This window comes from Ovis aries, chromosome 1, assembly GCF_016772045.2.
Source record: "Ovis aries strain OAR_USU_Benz2616 breed Rambouillet chromosome 1, ARS-UI_Ramb_v3.0, whole genome shotgun sequence".
NCBI lineage: Eukaryota > Metazoa > Chordata > Mammalia > Artiodactyla > Bovidae > Ovis > Ovis aries.
The window spans coordinates 131,444,770-131,461,446 of record NC_056054.1 but is presented as its reverse complement, the minus strand read 5'-3'; the positions used below and the strand labels follow the sequence as shown (position 1 = coordinate 131,461,446).

Sequence of the window (16,677 nt, the reverse complement as noted above, 5' to 3'; positions counted from 1 at the left end):
ATCATTCACGGACTAGGAAATAAAGGAACAAACAAACATATAACTCCATCAGTATCTCTGAAAGATTCACAAATTCATATGCACCTGTTAAACATGAACAAAAGCATAGTACATAAGAGATAAGGGCATGGGAGTGAAAGCACCTAGATCCAATCCCCAGCTTTCCTATTAATACTTGCCAGATTCCAGTTTCCTCACTCGCAAACTGGAAACACCTTATTAACAGGCTGTTCTGAGAATTAAATACGAGATTCCATATGAAAAGCTTAGCACAAGGACTGGTTATGGGAAACACTCAAGTTACTCAGTAGCAATTAATCTATGCACAAAACTCATGCCATTTTGCACAAAGATGTTTACTGCATCACTGTTTAAAACAGTGAAAATGGAAACTAGTACGATCCTATTTATGTTTGTAAAAGATTAACTTTCTATCTGTGCATATATGTTTAAGGGGCTTCCCTGGTGCTCAGCAGTGAAGAATCCACCTGCCAATGCAGGAGACGCAGGTTCAATCCCTGGGTCAGAGGATCCCCTGCAGGATGGCACGGCAACCCACTCCAGTATTCTTGCCTGGGAAATCCCATGGACAGAGGAGCCTGGCAGCTACAGTCCATGGGGCCACAAGAACCGGTTATGACTTACCAACTAAGCAACAACATATATGTTTATATATGTACAAAAAAGCCCTGAAAGTAGAAAACAGGCCAAAATGCTGCATCCAGGTAGTAGAAGGGGGCAGGTTTGTTTCTATGTAAAATTCTTACTGTTTTACTCTTCAGAGAAAGGAGACAGTAAACCAGTATAAATCTCAGGGAGAAAAAGACAGTTCATTTTATAAGCACGCACAAACACACATAGAAAACTTTTATTTTAATTTACTCTACGTATTTAAATTTGAGGAAGTTACTAGGTAGATGCACTCTTCTCTGTAGGCTTAGTTTGATCTTCAGTTACCTGCAAAAACATAAATAGCTTTACTTTTCTAATAAACAGTTTTACTTTTACCGTTCACTCACCGTTTAAAATCACTGCAGTCTTTCTTTTTTAATAATCATTTGCCTTTCTTTTTCAATAGTAATTATTATAGAAAGTTAAGTAGAAAGAAAAGAAAACTTACACAACCAAGTTCCCAATATAAATTATCAAGTAAAGTACAATTTCACTAAAACCATAATCTGAGGCATTTATCTAGGCTTCTCAAGTTTGTGATTGAATTTTTCATCTATAAAATGCAATCAACAAAGTATTTTAATCAATCAATTTTGCTGAAAAAAATCTAATTCTATTTTGAACACAGTATACTACAGGTTTAGTAGAATACATATGTGTATGTTAGTATTTGTTATATGTCACTCAGGAAACAAACAGAGCTAAACGGCATTCCTCGTCACCCTACAACCTGCTCCACTTCCTGCGGCATCTATCTCAGTGAAGGGCTCCACTCAGACGCCAAGCCAGGCATAAGAGAATCCACATCTCTCTCACCTGCGTATGTGATCAACAGTCTTATTAATTCCACCTACGTAACTCTCACAGCCATTCTCACTGCCCTGCTTAAACTTCAAGGTCTTGTCATCTGCTACCCCTTAGAGGGCTGCTGGCTTAAGTCACAGTTATCTTCCATGCTGGCCCCAGAATGAGCTTGTAAACAGGAAGATTTTATCAACAGGTCACTTTCTTACTCAAATTCTCCAGTTACCTCCAATCATCTTCAGGAGGGGCATGCATATTCCACACCACAGAAGACAAGCCCCTCATATTCTATTCCCAACAGACTCATCACCCATCCCACACGTGAGTGTGCATCCAGATTCCTCTTACATTCACCATGCACTCGATTCTACCAGCCTCTTAAGACAAGCAGCTTCTGCTGGGATAAACCCACCTGCAAGCAAATCATCTGCCTGGCCCACTTCCATTCACCCTTTAAAACCAGTTTAAGAAATAACGATTGGGAATGCTCCTTAACCAACCAGTGGTTTGGCTTGGGTCCTTTTCTTTATGCCAGAGCCCCACATGTACACCTGAATTGTCTTCTTATAGGTCTAGTTATGCTGTTCAAGTAACTTCATTGAGGACAGCAAGTAGATCTTGTTCATTATTGCACCTACAGTCCCTGGCACATAACAAGGCTATGTAGTTAAATCAATGAACCATATGTTTAAGCTATTCCCTTTGTACAAGCAAAATAAACAGTGAAAGAGGAAAGTGAATGAAATAAATATTGTAAAACAGCTACTCACTGATTTCCACTAGACACTCTAGGCTACTTCTCTACTACTTACTACATTTCTTATGTATTCATTTCTTCTCTAATCTAAAATGGTCATTGCTACCAACCAAAGAGACAAAGTTATTCCATCTATTCAAAAACACTTTCTTCTCATGAGAAAAAGAAAATTACATCATTTGTGCACAAGAACATTATAGCTAAGTGCCTAAATAGCACATTCTACCTGTAAAGTCATTACTATAGGCTGGCTGTACACATCATCATGCAAAATAATAAATATTTAATTGGGTAATGGTTTTTCAAGACATTTATATATTAAAGTGTCTACTGTCAAGGCAGCTTTAAAACATACCTGGCAAATCTTAAATATTCACTAAGTTCACAAAAAAATATAGCATAGACTTAATAAACACCATTATAGCCATAAAGAACTGTTACTGCTACACAGCAGTAAGTTTTATTTTTCTTCAAGTTCCTACAGTATCACTCTCATGTTATTACCAAATAAAAACAGAATTGCCAAATAACTTTTCTTTTGCCAAAATACAAACGAGGTCAACAACCACAATACTGCTTTAGCTAATGAGACAACCAATTCCTTTCCTTTTCTTTTTCTTTATTATTTTGTTGTCGTGGTGGTGGTGGTTGCTTAATTCCAAGGAAAATTTCTTCATAGAAATGTACTCACACGCTGTCAAAAACACTTACCATTTTCTGAGACCTTTCCAATAATTTATTCCATATGGTAAAATGTGCCTTGAAAAGAAAAGATTTACTATGAATTAATTAAAGCAGCAAAGTTAAAATCAAAGAGGCTGAGTCTTTATATAGGTTTTAAACTAAAGAAATACAGAAAACAAATACATGGAAAGTTAGGCAGTACTGATGAGGCTACGGGGTCACAAAAGTGAGTCTGAGTAGGGAAAAAAGGTACACACTATACAGGACAGCTGCTTTGCTCAGCCTTTAAGAAAAAGAGACTTAAGGACTGAACATGCCATTCTTTGTCCTTAATCAGTACCACCATAGAAAGCATTCCTTCTAATGGGAAGCAAAAATCTCTCCTAACCCCTAATCCTTTCCTCAAATAGCCAATTTCAACATGCTACTGGTCATTGTTCAAATCATAAGCAATTACAAGGAAAGGTTCATTAATTCTTCTCAGTTCTCCATAATGAACTCTACTGTATGGGAAATGAATCTTTAAAGGAGTGGATATGTGTGTATGTGTAACTGATACACTTTGCTACACAGAAGAAACTAACACAACACTGTAAACCAACTATGCTCTAATAAAAATTTAACACACACACAGAACCAATTGTGATATCTCACATCGCAAAAGCAGACCTGGAAGTTTTAGATTTCTACAGAACAAGTAAAAACTGACAAAGACAATAGTAACGTTATAGAACCAATTTCCTTAATACTTAACAATCATATGCAGCAGAGAATTTTCAGAATGCATAAATGAAAACGGCAAAGTGCAAAATGACCACATCAGTGTTTACTAAATCGCTGAAGGTGATACTGAGGGATGTGGGTGGGTCAGGAACTATTTCAAACTGGATGAGCTGGTAAAAATCTGATAAAAGATAAAATTACTAAATACATACACGTAAACCCTTCTGGAAGAAGAGCAAAGAGTGGCATATTTCAAGGGAAAACCGTACCTGGCTGAGGCAGAATGAGCTACAGTGAGAGACTTTAAGGTTTGAGTGGGATATAATGGGTGCTGGAGAAAGCGGTATGAGATGAAGTCAAAGAAAGGCAGGAGTCTCACAATGTAGGGCTTCATGAGACAGGGCGAAGGGTCAGCATTTGTTCATGAGAAGCCACTGGAAAGTCTGGGGCATAGGAATTACATGATCTGATGTGTATATTAAAAGGATCGCTTTGGCTACTCATTAGAGAATGTGCTTTGGAGGCAAGAATGAAAAGCAAGGAAGGAGAATGGGGAGAAAGAGGGAGAGGATGTGGCGAGCAGTAGTAGATGAGCTGCTGGCTGTGGATACATTCACGATGTGTTTTAAAGAGTCAACTTCCTGATGGATGGGATGGGGCCTGGCTATGAGGGAACCAGGGAATCAAGGGTTACCTCCATCAGCCAGGTAGCTGACAGTTCATTTACTGAAATGGAGGGAGCTAGGAAAGGAAGGCATGTGAGAAAAAAATCAAACACATAAAGAACACATATGGCAAAAATTACAAAATGCTGATGAAAGAAGATTTAAATAAATGAAAAGATATACTGTATACCCCAAGACCCTGATGCTGGGAAAGACTGAGGACAGGAGAAGGGGGCGACATAGATCCTCAAAATTAGGGAGAACAGGCCAAATTTAAGGCCACAGTGCACTCCAGAAGGTCCCATCAATATGTTCCCCACTGCACTCTCTTCTAAATGAATTTGAAACATTAAAAATACTATCTCAATTTGAGTTAATTTTTTCAACTAATATTTCTTTTGTAAATTATCTGTTTATATCCTGGCTAAAATTATTTTTAATCATAAACCCAAGTTGATGAAATATTAGTGTTACATAATTTAATGAAAATTAAAATATATGTCCTTCCAACTGATATAAAAATCAACACTGGAATTACACTCACACCCAAACTGAATAACCTGAAACTTTCGGCTTTACTTACTCTTAAGTGTGCAGGTAGAGAGAGACCCTGGAATCTTCGTACAAGACTCGACTGGGTGGCTTGAATATTGTGAACCGCTGACACTTCATACTGGAAACAAATACTTGTTCTTGGAATAAGAGGGCCCTCGCTTACATCAATGAAGTCACCAAATCTGATTTGATTTTAAAAATAAACAAATTAGATCATAAAATCACATCACTTACAACAGTTTGTAAAAAAAAGTCTATTCATTCTGTTTGCTGCTACGTCCCTAATCAAGAACAATGCCTATGGATCAATTCGATCTGGAGTAGACCCTGACACAGCCATCTCCAGTGAAGAGACTAAAATTTTGAAAATTAAAATTGGTGAAACTTTTTCTTCCTACAATTTTGAAGATTTGTAAGATCACTGAACATATATATGCCATCAAATGGATCCAATGTCTAAATCTGATAACCTATAACCTTGTAACAACTAATGCAACAGAATTTAGAGTTTTAGTATGTAGGCCAGGTTGTGCCCTAAGAGCAGCTTCCTAGAGGAAAAAAGCTGAGTCTGAGTCAAGAAAACATTAAGTTGAAAAAACAGATACAGACCAGGAAGTCATTTTTGCTAACGCCCTGTCTTACCTCTCTAATCTCTGCATCAGAAAGCACACTGTGATATGACTTCCTTACACGTAACACAAGCAGTAACTAATTCGTCAGTAATCATATTTCTATATACATATGAATATAGACTTCATATGAATTATGATCAATTCACAACAAAGGATATTTCACCCATTTTCAAAATTAACTCTAAAAATTACATTTTTTAACAATGCTTTCCAACTTGTAAAATACAAATATAAAAGTAACAAACAGCAAAATGAGGAAGAGAAACCACAACCCTTCCTGAAGACAACAGAGCTTCCAATCACCACCATATCAAAAAACTAAACAAAGCAACAGAAAATAAGATAAAAGAACCACAAATAAAGGTACAAACTCATCTTATTCAGTTTTATACTAGTCAGGTAACAATGAAACTATACCTTCCATTCAATTAGCATAGAGGTCAATTTTTTAATCTTTATTTACCTGTGTAGCTTGACTATTCTCTCAGGGTTCTGGGATGCCTTCTCTTCTATGAAATCTACTTTGTACCTAAAGAGCAGCAAAAAAAAAAAAGTTTTAATTCTAAATGTACAAAAAGGTGTTTAAAGCCACTTCCCTCTCTCTTCCTCTTCAGCCAAAGTGCTTGAAAGGGAGGGTTAGACTAGGCGCCTCCCCCTCCCGCCTCCTTTCACATCTCACCTCTTTCGGTCTGGCCACAGCCTCATAACTCCACCATAACGTTCTCACGGTACCCACAGGTGCCTCCTTGGTGCCAGTCTAGGTCCTCATTTCCACTGCTCACCTCCACTTCTCAAGGTGTTCTCTTCCACCGGCTTCTGTGGCATTCCCTACTGTAGGTACTGTGACTCTCTGGTCACCCTTCTCTCCCTGCCCTGCAAGTTCTGCCCCTCGGCTCTCTTCAATCAAAGCATCCTCTCTGGGCTGGTTCCTTGATCTGTACAGCTTTAACTACCACTTCTGTGCTTTCATCTTCTACATCTCTGCTTCTCATCCACATACTTCTTCTGAGCCCTGAATGTATATGCAAAACACTCTGGACTTCATCAGGGTGTTCGACAAGCATCTTACATTCCCAAATACGCAAACTGAACAAAAACATACCACCTCTTTTCTCACCAAACTCATTCCTGAATCCCCTAGCTTAGTAAATGACATCAACCACCGACATGTCCAAGTGAAAAAATTCTGAGATTTCCCTTATAATGGATTCTAGTTAGATTAATATTAAAATTTAGTTTATGTTCTCATAATTAGTAGAAGATAAATTGGAGGTTTTCTGAGTGAGAAAGGGAATTGAGAAGCCAGGCACAATTAAAAACGTTGGCAAAGAAAATCCATCAAATGAGTAATTCCCACAGGGAAGACTAAGATCTGGCCACGTGAACATTTTCCTTCGGCTGTTAACTGCTTCTGGACAGCTGGCATTCGCTGTCTTACCCTTTTCATTTGAAAAGTGGAAAGACGGGAAGGAAAGGTTGCCAAATGCAATACAGTTTAAATACATTAAAGTTTAATTTCACAATAATACAGTTTCACACAGGCTACCCCCTTCACAGTGAAAGGAAACAAGGGGAACACACCACGATGGTAACATAAAGAGAAGAACTGGCCAAAAAAAAAAAAAAAAACCAGTAAAACAAAGAAAGAAAAGAATCAAAAGCTGGGGAGGGGGTCATTTCTTCTCAGGGAAATGGTGAGCTGAACAAAAGTAAAAGCTAAAAAGTAAAATGTGTCCTACATACATCAAATATCAAAGTTCTTAAACACCTGAATTTTCTTCATTATATACAACTTTGAGAGGTTTACTTTTGTTTTAGAGGAAGCCAACACTTACTTATTGTGCTGAAATATTTCTAATGCCACTTTTGCTTCAACTTCCAGGGTTTCAAATGGAAGATCTTTATAAATTAAAGCACGGGCATCTTTTGTGAAAGAACGCAGGTTCTCCTTAAAAATGAAAAAAAAAGTATTAATGAAAAACAAGTACTAATCTTTTGTAACAATTTACTTAAAAACATTTCTCTATAAGGCAGATAAAACTGTATGCTTAATGTAATAAATCCAACTACAACAAAAAGCAAAAGCCAACTGGCTAGGAAAGGAAGCATTAATTTGCACCAACTGAATACTTGAACCATGAGATGTATGATTAGCAATTTCTCCCAACTCTACAAACTATAAAACTTGTAATTAACTTGTAAATAAATATCATCCTGTATTAGAAATATTAAGGATAATCCTACAAAGAAATTTTAATGAACATTTCATTTATACAGCCTTGTAAATGTTTATTAAAATAATGGTGCAAGCAGTAGAAATGCTAATAAGCAAATAGTAAGATACAAAACTTTGTTTACACTGTGAGTAAAACTAAGTTCTTTAAATAAATCCATGAGGAAAAACTTATTATGTGATTCAGAAAGTTTCAGTAGTAAATGTCATCACTGGCCATGTCTAAGACATAGCACAGAATTCAATGCTAGAAACTTCTGTTTAATGAAAACGTCTATTTAATACAATTGAAATGATTAATAATACACATTAACAATGTTTATGAGATTTTAATAAAAACTATAATTGAGTTTTCACACTATAAATCATTACTAATACAGAAAAGATCAAGCACTATTACGCAAATAATTTTTGTAATAAAATTCTTTCTATAAACCTCTTATTAGACTGTTTTGAATGAAATGACTCTTCTCATCCTTAAAAGAGATAATTTCCTACAAATACACATTCATGGTTTAATACAGCTTGAATGTAACTCTCCCCCACTTTCTCAAAGCCTTCCACCAAACCCCACAGTGCCTCCGATGAACTAGTACGTTTCTTTTTTAAAGTTTTATCTTGGAAAAAAAAGGAAAAAAGTAGCAGCAAGTTTCACAGACAATGAGAGTTAAATTTTGACCACCTTAGTTTTTATTTAACTTCAGTAAAAGGAGAATCTTGACAGACTTGGAAAAAAGAAATATACTGACACGAGTTCACAGATGAAGAAACCATTCTTACCCCTCCCTGGCCCTCTCCCCATCTCTCTCAACACCTTTCTTCCCTCTCTCTCTTTCTTCCTTCCTGTTTCTCTCCTGTCTCCCTTCTGATATTAAGCAATAAGGGCAAGATTATTTAAGAAATAACTTTTAAAGCCAACATTTGGAGTCAGCAACTCTGAAATTCTTGCTTTTAGAAACTATTTCACTAAACTTAAGATGCACCACTGAGAAAAGACATTACCAGTGGGAACTTTCCCACCAAGAAACTGAACTGGGGTCTCCTGCATTGCTCTGCATTTACCAGCTGAGCTACCAGGCAACGCCACAGGTATCTATCATTTTCTTCAACTAAAAAAAGTTTAAGAAAAGTTATAGAAACAAACAAAAGACATATTTGTTTTAGAGATATTAAACTGTGAAAACAATGGACATAGTGAAATTGATAAAGTGGTACACTACACTGCCTCCCCTTTCCTGACTTCCAAACTCCCAATGTAGGACATACAGTTTTGCTTAATTAGGCATCTGTCCGTTCTCCCCAGTCATAACTAAGTCACTAGGTTTAACTTTCAAAAGCCATCAGCACCCCCTACTCACACAGCATCTGACGCATATCCACTCTGTTAGCCAGGCTCCTGCAGCTCCCGAGTCCCAGAGCAACAAAGCATCGTTGCCCTCATTAAGAAGGCAGCCTATTCCAGAACAGGCTAGTTTGTTGCTTTTTGGGTTAGCTTTCTCAAAGTCTGATGTTTTTTAACTCACACCCCCTCCCCAACCACCATCACCACTCTCAATGTAATCCTTGTTTATTGGAAGAACTCGGCATGCAACAGGCTTTAACGGGGTTTACAGTAGTGATTTTCAAAGTGTGCTCTGGGGATCCAAGATAGTTAAGCTTCTATATTTTATATTCTGGGCACCATGCTGCGGTGAATACCCTCAACCATATACCTCTGTCTTAAATACACTTACAAAAAAAAAAAAAAGATTGAATGACTGATCTTTTAAACATTCTCAACACAGAGTATCATTCTAACACAGGAATCATTCTAACAAAGAAAGGCACAGACTCTAATACTCTAAAGAGCAGGCTTACTTTTGTTGGCATCCACTCATCAAGTCTCTTATCCAAAACAACATCATAACAGAAGGCTCCAGCGATTACTGTGAACCCAACCAAAATAAAAAAGCAAAGTTATCTGTTAGGGTATGAAGTTACTAATTTAACACAAATGAATATTTAGATCCTAACCTGAAGAGTGGACAATCTCTCCCAACACTACAAATTATAAAACTGTTACCATTACTCCAGCTGCCTGTCAGACCTCTACCAACTCTAATATCAAATTATCTCACCTTTTTGTTAACCCAATATCACCAGTATTTTTTAACCATTCACATTTTCTTCAGGAATATTATCACCACAGAGATTTCTCTGATGATCAAAACAGTTACTAGACATAAAAATTCCTAAAGAATAAAATATTTAACAAGTAGGTGAATAACCAAATGGATATGAAATGTTTAATTTTTTAGTATCTTTTAATAAAGATTAGTTTTTTGTTGTTTTGTTTTTAGAATCATTTATTGCCGAATCAAATATTTTTTGGCATATAAACTTCTACCTTTAAAAAAAAATACAAATGTGATCCTACTACATGAAAGAATATGAACTCTTCCACCTCCCAAAACTGGTGTTCCTCTCCAGTGTTAGGGTTATTTCTGGTGAAATGGTACCACCTAAACAGAGTTTTCTATAGAAGTCTACTTATACTCAAATCTCCTCCTCCTTCACACATTGTTTGGAAATAAATACTTTAAATGATAATAAATAAATACTGACACAGTATAGTTACATGAAATGCATATTCAAGAGAAACAATCTCCTCTAGTTCTATTATGTTAATAACTGAATCCTAATAAACGGAATATGACAGCAATAAGATGAATTCTGTTACCTATAATGAATGGAATGTACATATAATGGTAATTTACATTAGATTAAGTCAGAAAAAATGAAAGTGTCAGTTGGTCAATCATGTCCGACTCTGGGACCCTATGAAATGTGGCCAATCAGGCTCCTCTGTCGATGGAATTCTCCAGGCTATACTGGAGGAGGCTGCCATTTCCTTCTCCAGAGGATCTTCCCAACCCAGGGATCGAACCTGGGTCTCCTGAGTTGCAGGAGAATTATCATCTGAGCCACCAGGGAATCCCAGATTAAATTAGAAGTGAGCTCTATACAATAGGCTTCCTTGGTGGCTCAGAGGTAAAAGCCTCTGCCTGCAATGCAGGAAACTCAGATTTGATCCATGGGTCAGGAAAATCTCCTGGAAAAGGAAATGGCAACCCACTCGAGTACTCTTGCCTGGAAGGGGTCGCAAAGAGTCAGACACGACTAAGCATCACTTTCTATACAACATTAAACATAGGTACCAAAATATTCAGATACAAAAAGTAGATCTGAATGTGTTTATTTCCTTCTATGTATACATCACCTGGAACTTCTGGGGCTCTGACCAAATGGACCACATATTCATCTTTGAATGCCCTCTCTATCACACAGCCCATTATCATGGCACAAGAACGCCAATAAGCCTAGAAAAATAAAATATACACAAATATAATAATACTAAGATTTACTAATATTTCTTCAAAATAACCATCACAGAGTTAGAAAGAGAAACACCAGTACTGCAGCCCACCCACGCGTCGGCAGCTCTGCACTGGCACGACTATAAGGGGGCACATGACTTTCCTAAGTGCTTCACACCTGCGGACGAGAGTGGGCTCACAGAGACTCCAGAATGTGCTCTACACAATCACAGAGATACACTAAAAACAGACACAAATTCAGGCCTTGAAGGCCAGCAAGATGCTCTTTTTCATCTACCTGAATTTATTGTTTCTAATGTCTGAGGAATTCAAAATCAGTGCCCAGGTTCAAATCCAGGCTCAGCCACTTCCTAAACTGATAACTTTGGTCAAGCTATTGCATCTCTCTTTGCCTCAGTTTATTTATCTGTAAAATGAGGATAACAGTACATTTTATGGGATTTTTTTTTAATGAGGATTAAGTGAGTTAATACCTGTGAATCACTTAAAACAGTGTCTGATAGACAATAAATGTTTCATGTTAGCTACTTTAATTATCATGTTTATCATTTGCTTCCTTAAATTATTTCATTTCAACAAATACTTATTAAACACCTACTGTATGTAAGTCAAGGACAAGATCCAATAAGGGTCATGATCCCTGTCTGTGCAGAGCCAAGAATCCAATGCATTCAACAGCTCATATTACAAGGGAAAATCAAAATACTGCGTCGAGAGACACTACACAACTGTTTTGAGACCCAGAAGAGGGATTCATCTGACAAGAAGACACTGAGAAGGTTCTACAGAGCAGATTACATTTTAACTTAACTATGAAAGATAAACAGGATTTTAACAGGGAGGAAAGAGAATACTCAAATCAAGGAGGACAACAGAGCAGAAACCATTATTGTCCAAGTCCTCCAGTGTGGCTGGAGCAGAGAGGAAGTGGAAAGATGCTGCGGAAACTAAAGTTCAAAGAGCAGGTGGGGGTCAGAGAAGGGTCCACGCAAGGCCAGTAAAGTTACATGAAAGGTTATCAGGTAGGCAAGTGCTTTAGGGATCAATCACAACATCCAACAAAACTTTTGCAAGACTATTAAGGAAGACTTTCAGATAAAAAAGGGAGGGAGGGAGAGAAGTTAAAAAGTTATTGAAATAATATAGAACAGATGGTCAAAGGCAAGAAAAAAATTACTGCAATATACAGGGTGATTAATAAAACTAAGCTGAACAAATATATGAATGTGAAAGACACATCATATAGTTTTCTCAAACCAAAATACAGATATGAATGCCATTGAGGATTTCTGAACTATGAAAATGCCTTATCTACCAATTAAAACGCTGATTAGTACAGTACAACATTTGACTTTGGGCATATTTAACTCCATAGGAGCTTCCCCAGTGGTTCAGCAGTAAAGAATCTGCCAGCAAAGCAAGAGATTTGGGTTTGATCCCTGGGTTAGGAAGATGTCCTCGAGAAGGGCATGGCAACCCACTCCACTACGCTTGCCTGGAGACTCCTGTGGACAGAGGAGCCTGATAGGCTACAGTCCATGGGGTCACAAAGAGTCGAACAGGACCCAGGCAACGTAGCACAGTACAAGCATACTCCAAAGTCAACAGATTTTAATAAAAGGACGAAGAAAAACTAGGGCGATGAGGACAAAAGAATGCAGAGGCAGAAATACCTTATTGACTTCTCCTGGATCGTCATCTTTGAAAGTTAGAAATTTAATTTCACAGGACTTTGTCAAAGGTTTATACATGTCCCAAGGCTGTCCATCCACGAGAGCCAGAATAGACTTCCTGCAGTACCACTCACTTAAATCTAGGAATTCAGAACAGATTGAAGATTTAACTCTAACGAAACCCACGTGAAAAGTTACATGTTTAAGTGCTACGTTAAGAAATAAAAAGACAGAAAGGCAAGATTTGGCAAGCTGTCTTTTATGAGGGGAAAAAAATATTTGTAGCTAATAAAAAATAATTTCCAACACATTCAGTGTATTGTTAATTATTAACAAAATTACCCAAGCAAAAAACATTAAGGCTAAGTCTAACCTGAAATTAATCTGTTAATTAAGTAATAAAATAATCTGCCAAGAGCTACACTTAAATATTCAGAGAGCAGCATCATGAATATATCTGGATATATGCACACACAACATAGAAGGGAAAATATAAAAATATACATCCACAGTAAGTCTGTTCTAGAGGGGTTTGGGGCCTTCCTTCCAAATCATCTCTTACTTCCCTAACATGGACTCTTAAATTAAATACAATAGTAATCAGTTTTCAGTAATCAGTATGAATTCACACATAAGCAGATCAGCTCTGGTCTGTTATATGACTCCAGAATGCAACTTCATCCCTGATTAGATGTTGAGTACAAAGATATTCACAGAAGTGGTCCAACCATAGCGTCTCAATAAGCTCCCTAATGCAGGGATCATGCCTATTTTTGCTCACTCAATTTATCTAGAGCCTAGCACCAGACCTGAAATATGACAGGTAGTCAATAAAGGAAAAAAAAAAAGATTGAAAAAAAAAAACAGGTACTGAACTACTGACAGTATGAGAGAGAAGCAAGTCTGAGGGCAGGGGTTATGCTGGAAGTGTTCAGAGGCTCCATCTCTACATGTGAAATGTGTAAAACCGCTTAAGGGCCTTGTCTTAGCCTCCTCTGTATTCCTAATACCTATCCTACAGCAGAGGTTCCAAAAGTGCTCGCCAAACAAGGAAGCAACTCTAAGTACTAATTCAAGTGCCAAAGTAAAGGAAGATTGAGAGTTCACACTCTGTAGGTCACCTTAAGCTTTTAACTAACATTAATTACTCAAATGGAATCATCACTAAGTTTTCCAAGAGCCTGAACAATGCAGATAGTCATATTCGAATGAGCATGCAAGACTTACAAATCGACTTTTTGTTCTTTCGGAATTTAAACATTACCAGTTCTATCAAAGTTACTACAAAAGAATTTTGATCGAAAATAATACAGAGGCCCTGCTCCCTTAATTTCCAAACCAGATCACACACACAAGGCATTATTATCTTCTGTAATATATGAACATAGGAAGTATTTTTACCCCAATCACACTCACGCCATGCACTCACATATTTACTACAAATAAAGACACAACACACACACAAGGCAAGCAGTGAGCTCATAAAAGGGTTAAGTTAGATATAAAAGAGCAGGAAAGGAAAAGAAGGCCAAAAAAATAGCTGATCATCTGAGGTCAGGGCAGTCCCTCTGTCTCAAAATCCTCTAACGGGACACACATGGGGACTACCCTCATTACACCAAGAGTGTCTCTAAAAAGGGCAAGCACAAGAGTAGTTATACTTTGAGGTCTGCCACGATGACAGCACTCTAAACTCAGCCAGATTCAAGCAAGTCCCAGGACAACCTGTGCATTAGAATACCCACCCGACCCCTAGTATTCTCAAAAGCTAAGTCAACAGTGAACACACAGTAAGAAGCTAGAAACTGGGGAGTTCAGGGAGCAATGACAACATCTTGTCTCCTCTGCACCAGTTTTTCCCCTTTCTTATTTAAAATCATCAAAATGGGACCCTGATCCGTTACTTACGCATGGCACAGCTATAAGGAGTGGAAACGTTTTTATTCAACACAAAGATAGTGCCAGGGTCAGTTTTACCAACGTGTTTCACTTCAATCTTCTCAGTTCGGGGAGTTAGTGACAGCTGCCTGTTTTTCTCTTTGTTAAAGAGATCATTCTGCATTTGTATCAGTTCGGTCGGTGACAGCTGAGAAGCAGGTGATGTGGCCACAGACCCTATGAGGAAGTTACAATAAATGTGAATACACCCTGCAGCCGCCCTGTTCCACTCCTGCCATCGCCCTCCTCCAGCCGAGAAAGAATAGAAGGCAAGGGAGTTTTCAATGCTATTTGCCGAAAGGAGCTCAGAGGTCCACTTTGCAGCAATATTAATTAAAACGCCAACGCAAGAGAATCGCAGGCTGCCCAGATCCGCGCTTTTATTTCCACTTTGCTTTGACGATCAGATCTCCACTTCTCACCAGTTTTCTCCGTCGAATTCCAATCTGTGCTTTACAAACAATAAGGAGCAAGAAAAAGGTAACCAGGAAGTGGAGTCAAAAACCAGACCAGTCAAGGCAAAGTTGAGCAAAGTTTGTCGCTTTGAAAAGGTCTTGGCGACAAGAAAGTTCCAAGAGACTGAAGGTCCCACGCCAAATCGCTCCATATCTAGAGGGAGAAAGGCTGTTTTGTTTTTTTGTTTTGTTTTGTTTTTCCGAAACCCCAAAACAGCGGATTTGGCAAGGCGTGCACGAGTTCAATGGGAAAACAAGGGCACTTATGCAACAGGACGTGGTCTCCCTCTCAGGGGGCGCCCCAAGCTTCTCCAACGGCCCTTCCCTTCAGCTCCCCGAGATTTGGACGCCAAGGCCGGGAGAGGCGGCAGATTTAAACACCCGCCTCCGCCCCCTCAGTTCCGCGGGACTCCCCCCTAGGACCCGCTTGGGGTCCAGCCTGAACAGACACCGTCCTCTAAGCCTCCCTCCTCGTCCGCACGGCCGCTGATAACTCACTCCAGGCAGCCCCGCCACTGGGGGCGGCCCGCCAAAGCCGCAGCCCCCAGACCACCACCGCCATTGCCTCCTCCGCGGCGGTAGGAACCTCCGCGCGCAGGTCCTCTTCCGTCCTCTTCCCCGGAAACTCCGAGCAAGCACTCTGGGTTCCGCCCGACAGTTTCGTTCCGGGCCGGGCTCTCGGACGGCAACCGCCGCTAGGGGGCGCGCTCAAGCCTCGCTGCGAGTCAGTCGCCGGAGGTCCGGCTTCTGGATCCGGGTTTGTTCCGGGAGCGCGGAGAGTGACTCGGGGACCCTGGGCGCCGCAGGCGGGACAAAGGTCTGGTTTGGAGCCGCAGACCCCAACACGTGCTGCCAACCTCCGTCCGCCGCGGGCTTGAGCCTGGCTGGCTGGAGAAACCCTTAGTGCTCACAAAACATGTTTCTGGGGAGAAAAATCGAGGAAAGGTGGCTTCTGTTTACTCTTGCTTTCATGCAGCCCGGCTGACCACGGTGATGGCATCCTCTGCTGTGGCTTAACTCTCGGTTTCGCAAGGCTTAATTTTTAGGGTGATTTGAGCGGGTCTGCACCCGGCTTCTCTTTGTTGTTTTCAGTCGCTAAGTCGTGTCCTACTCTTTGCGACGCCATGGACTGTGCAGCTCGCCAGGCCTCCCTGTCCTTCACCATCTCAGGGAGTTTGCTTAAACTCATGTGCATTGAGTCAGTGATGCCATCCAACCATCTGGTCCTCTGTCGTGCCCTTCTCCTCTGACTTTCGATATTTCCCAGCATCAGGGTCTTTTCTAGTGAGTTGGCTCTTTGCATTAAGTGGCCAAAGTAGTAGAGCTTCAACTTCAGCATCAGTCCTTTCAATGAATATTCAGAGTTGATTTCCTTAGAATTGACTTCTTTGATCGCCTTGCTATCCAAGGGACTCTCCAGAGTCTTCAACACCACAATTCAAAAGAATCAATTCTTCAGCACTCAGCCTGCTTTATGGTCCAACTCTGACACCTGTACATAACTACTGG

The 16,677-nt window shown here is 39.3% G+C and overlaps 1 protein-coding gene across 3 annotated transcripts; it reads right to left on the bottom strand.

Annotated features, from left to right (window-relative positions):
* Positions 1–852: 852 nt before the first annotated feature.
* Positions 853–15,764, bottom strand: MRPL39 (mitochondrial ribosomal protein L39). 3 transcript variants are annotated; one of them, XM_012186999.4, is made up of 11 exons: positions 15,667–15,764; positions 14,684–14,890; positions 12,776–12,915; positions 10,985–11,084; positions 9,583–9,650; positions 7,328–7,440; positions 5,956–6,021; positions 4,889–5,042; positions 2,945–2,992; positions 1,403–1,488; positions 853–957 (listed from the first exon to the last, which is right to left on the bottom strand). In XM_012186999.4, exons 1-10 carry the CDS (start codon positions 15,728–15,730, stop codon positions 1,429–1,431), a joined length of 1,020 nt encoding a protein of 339 aa, XP_012042389.2. In that variant the 5' UTR covers positions 15,731–15,764; the 3' UTR covers positions 853–957; positions 1,403–1,428. The 3 variants fall into 3 exon arrangements, with proteins under 3 accessions (XP_012042389.2, XP_004002861.2, XP_060272193.1); XM_004002812.5 differs by lacking the exon at positions 1,403–1,488; XM_060416210.1 differs by having other exon boundaries at positions 853–5,042.
* Positions 15,765–16,677: the final 913 nt, after the last annotated feature.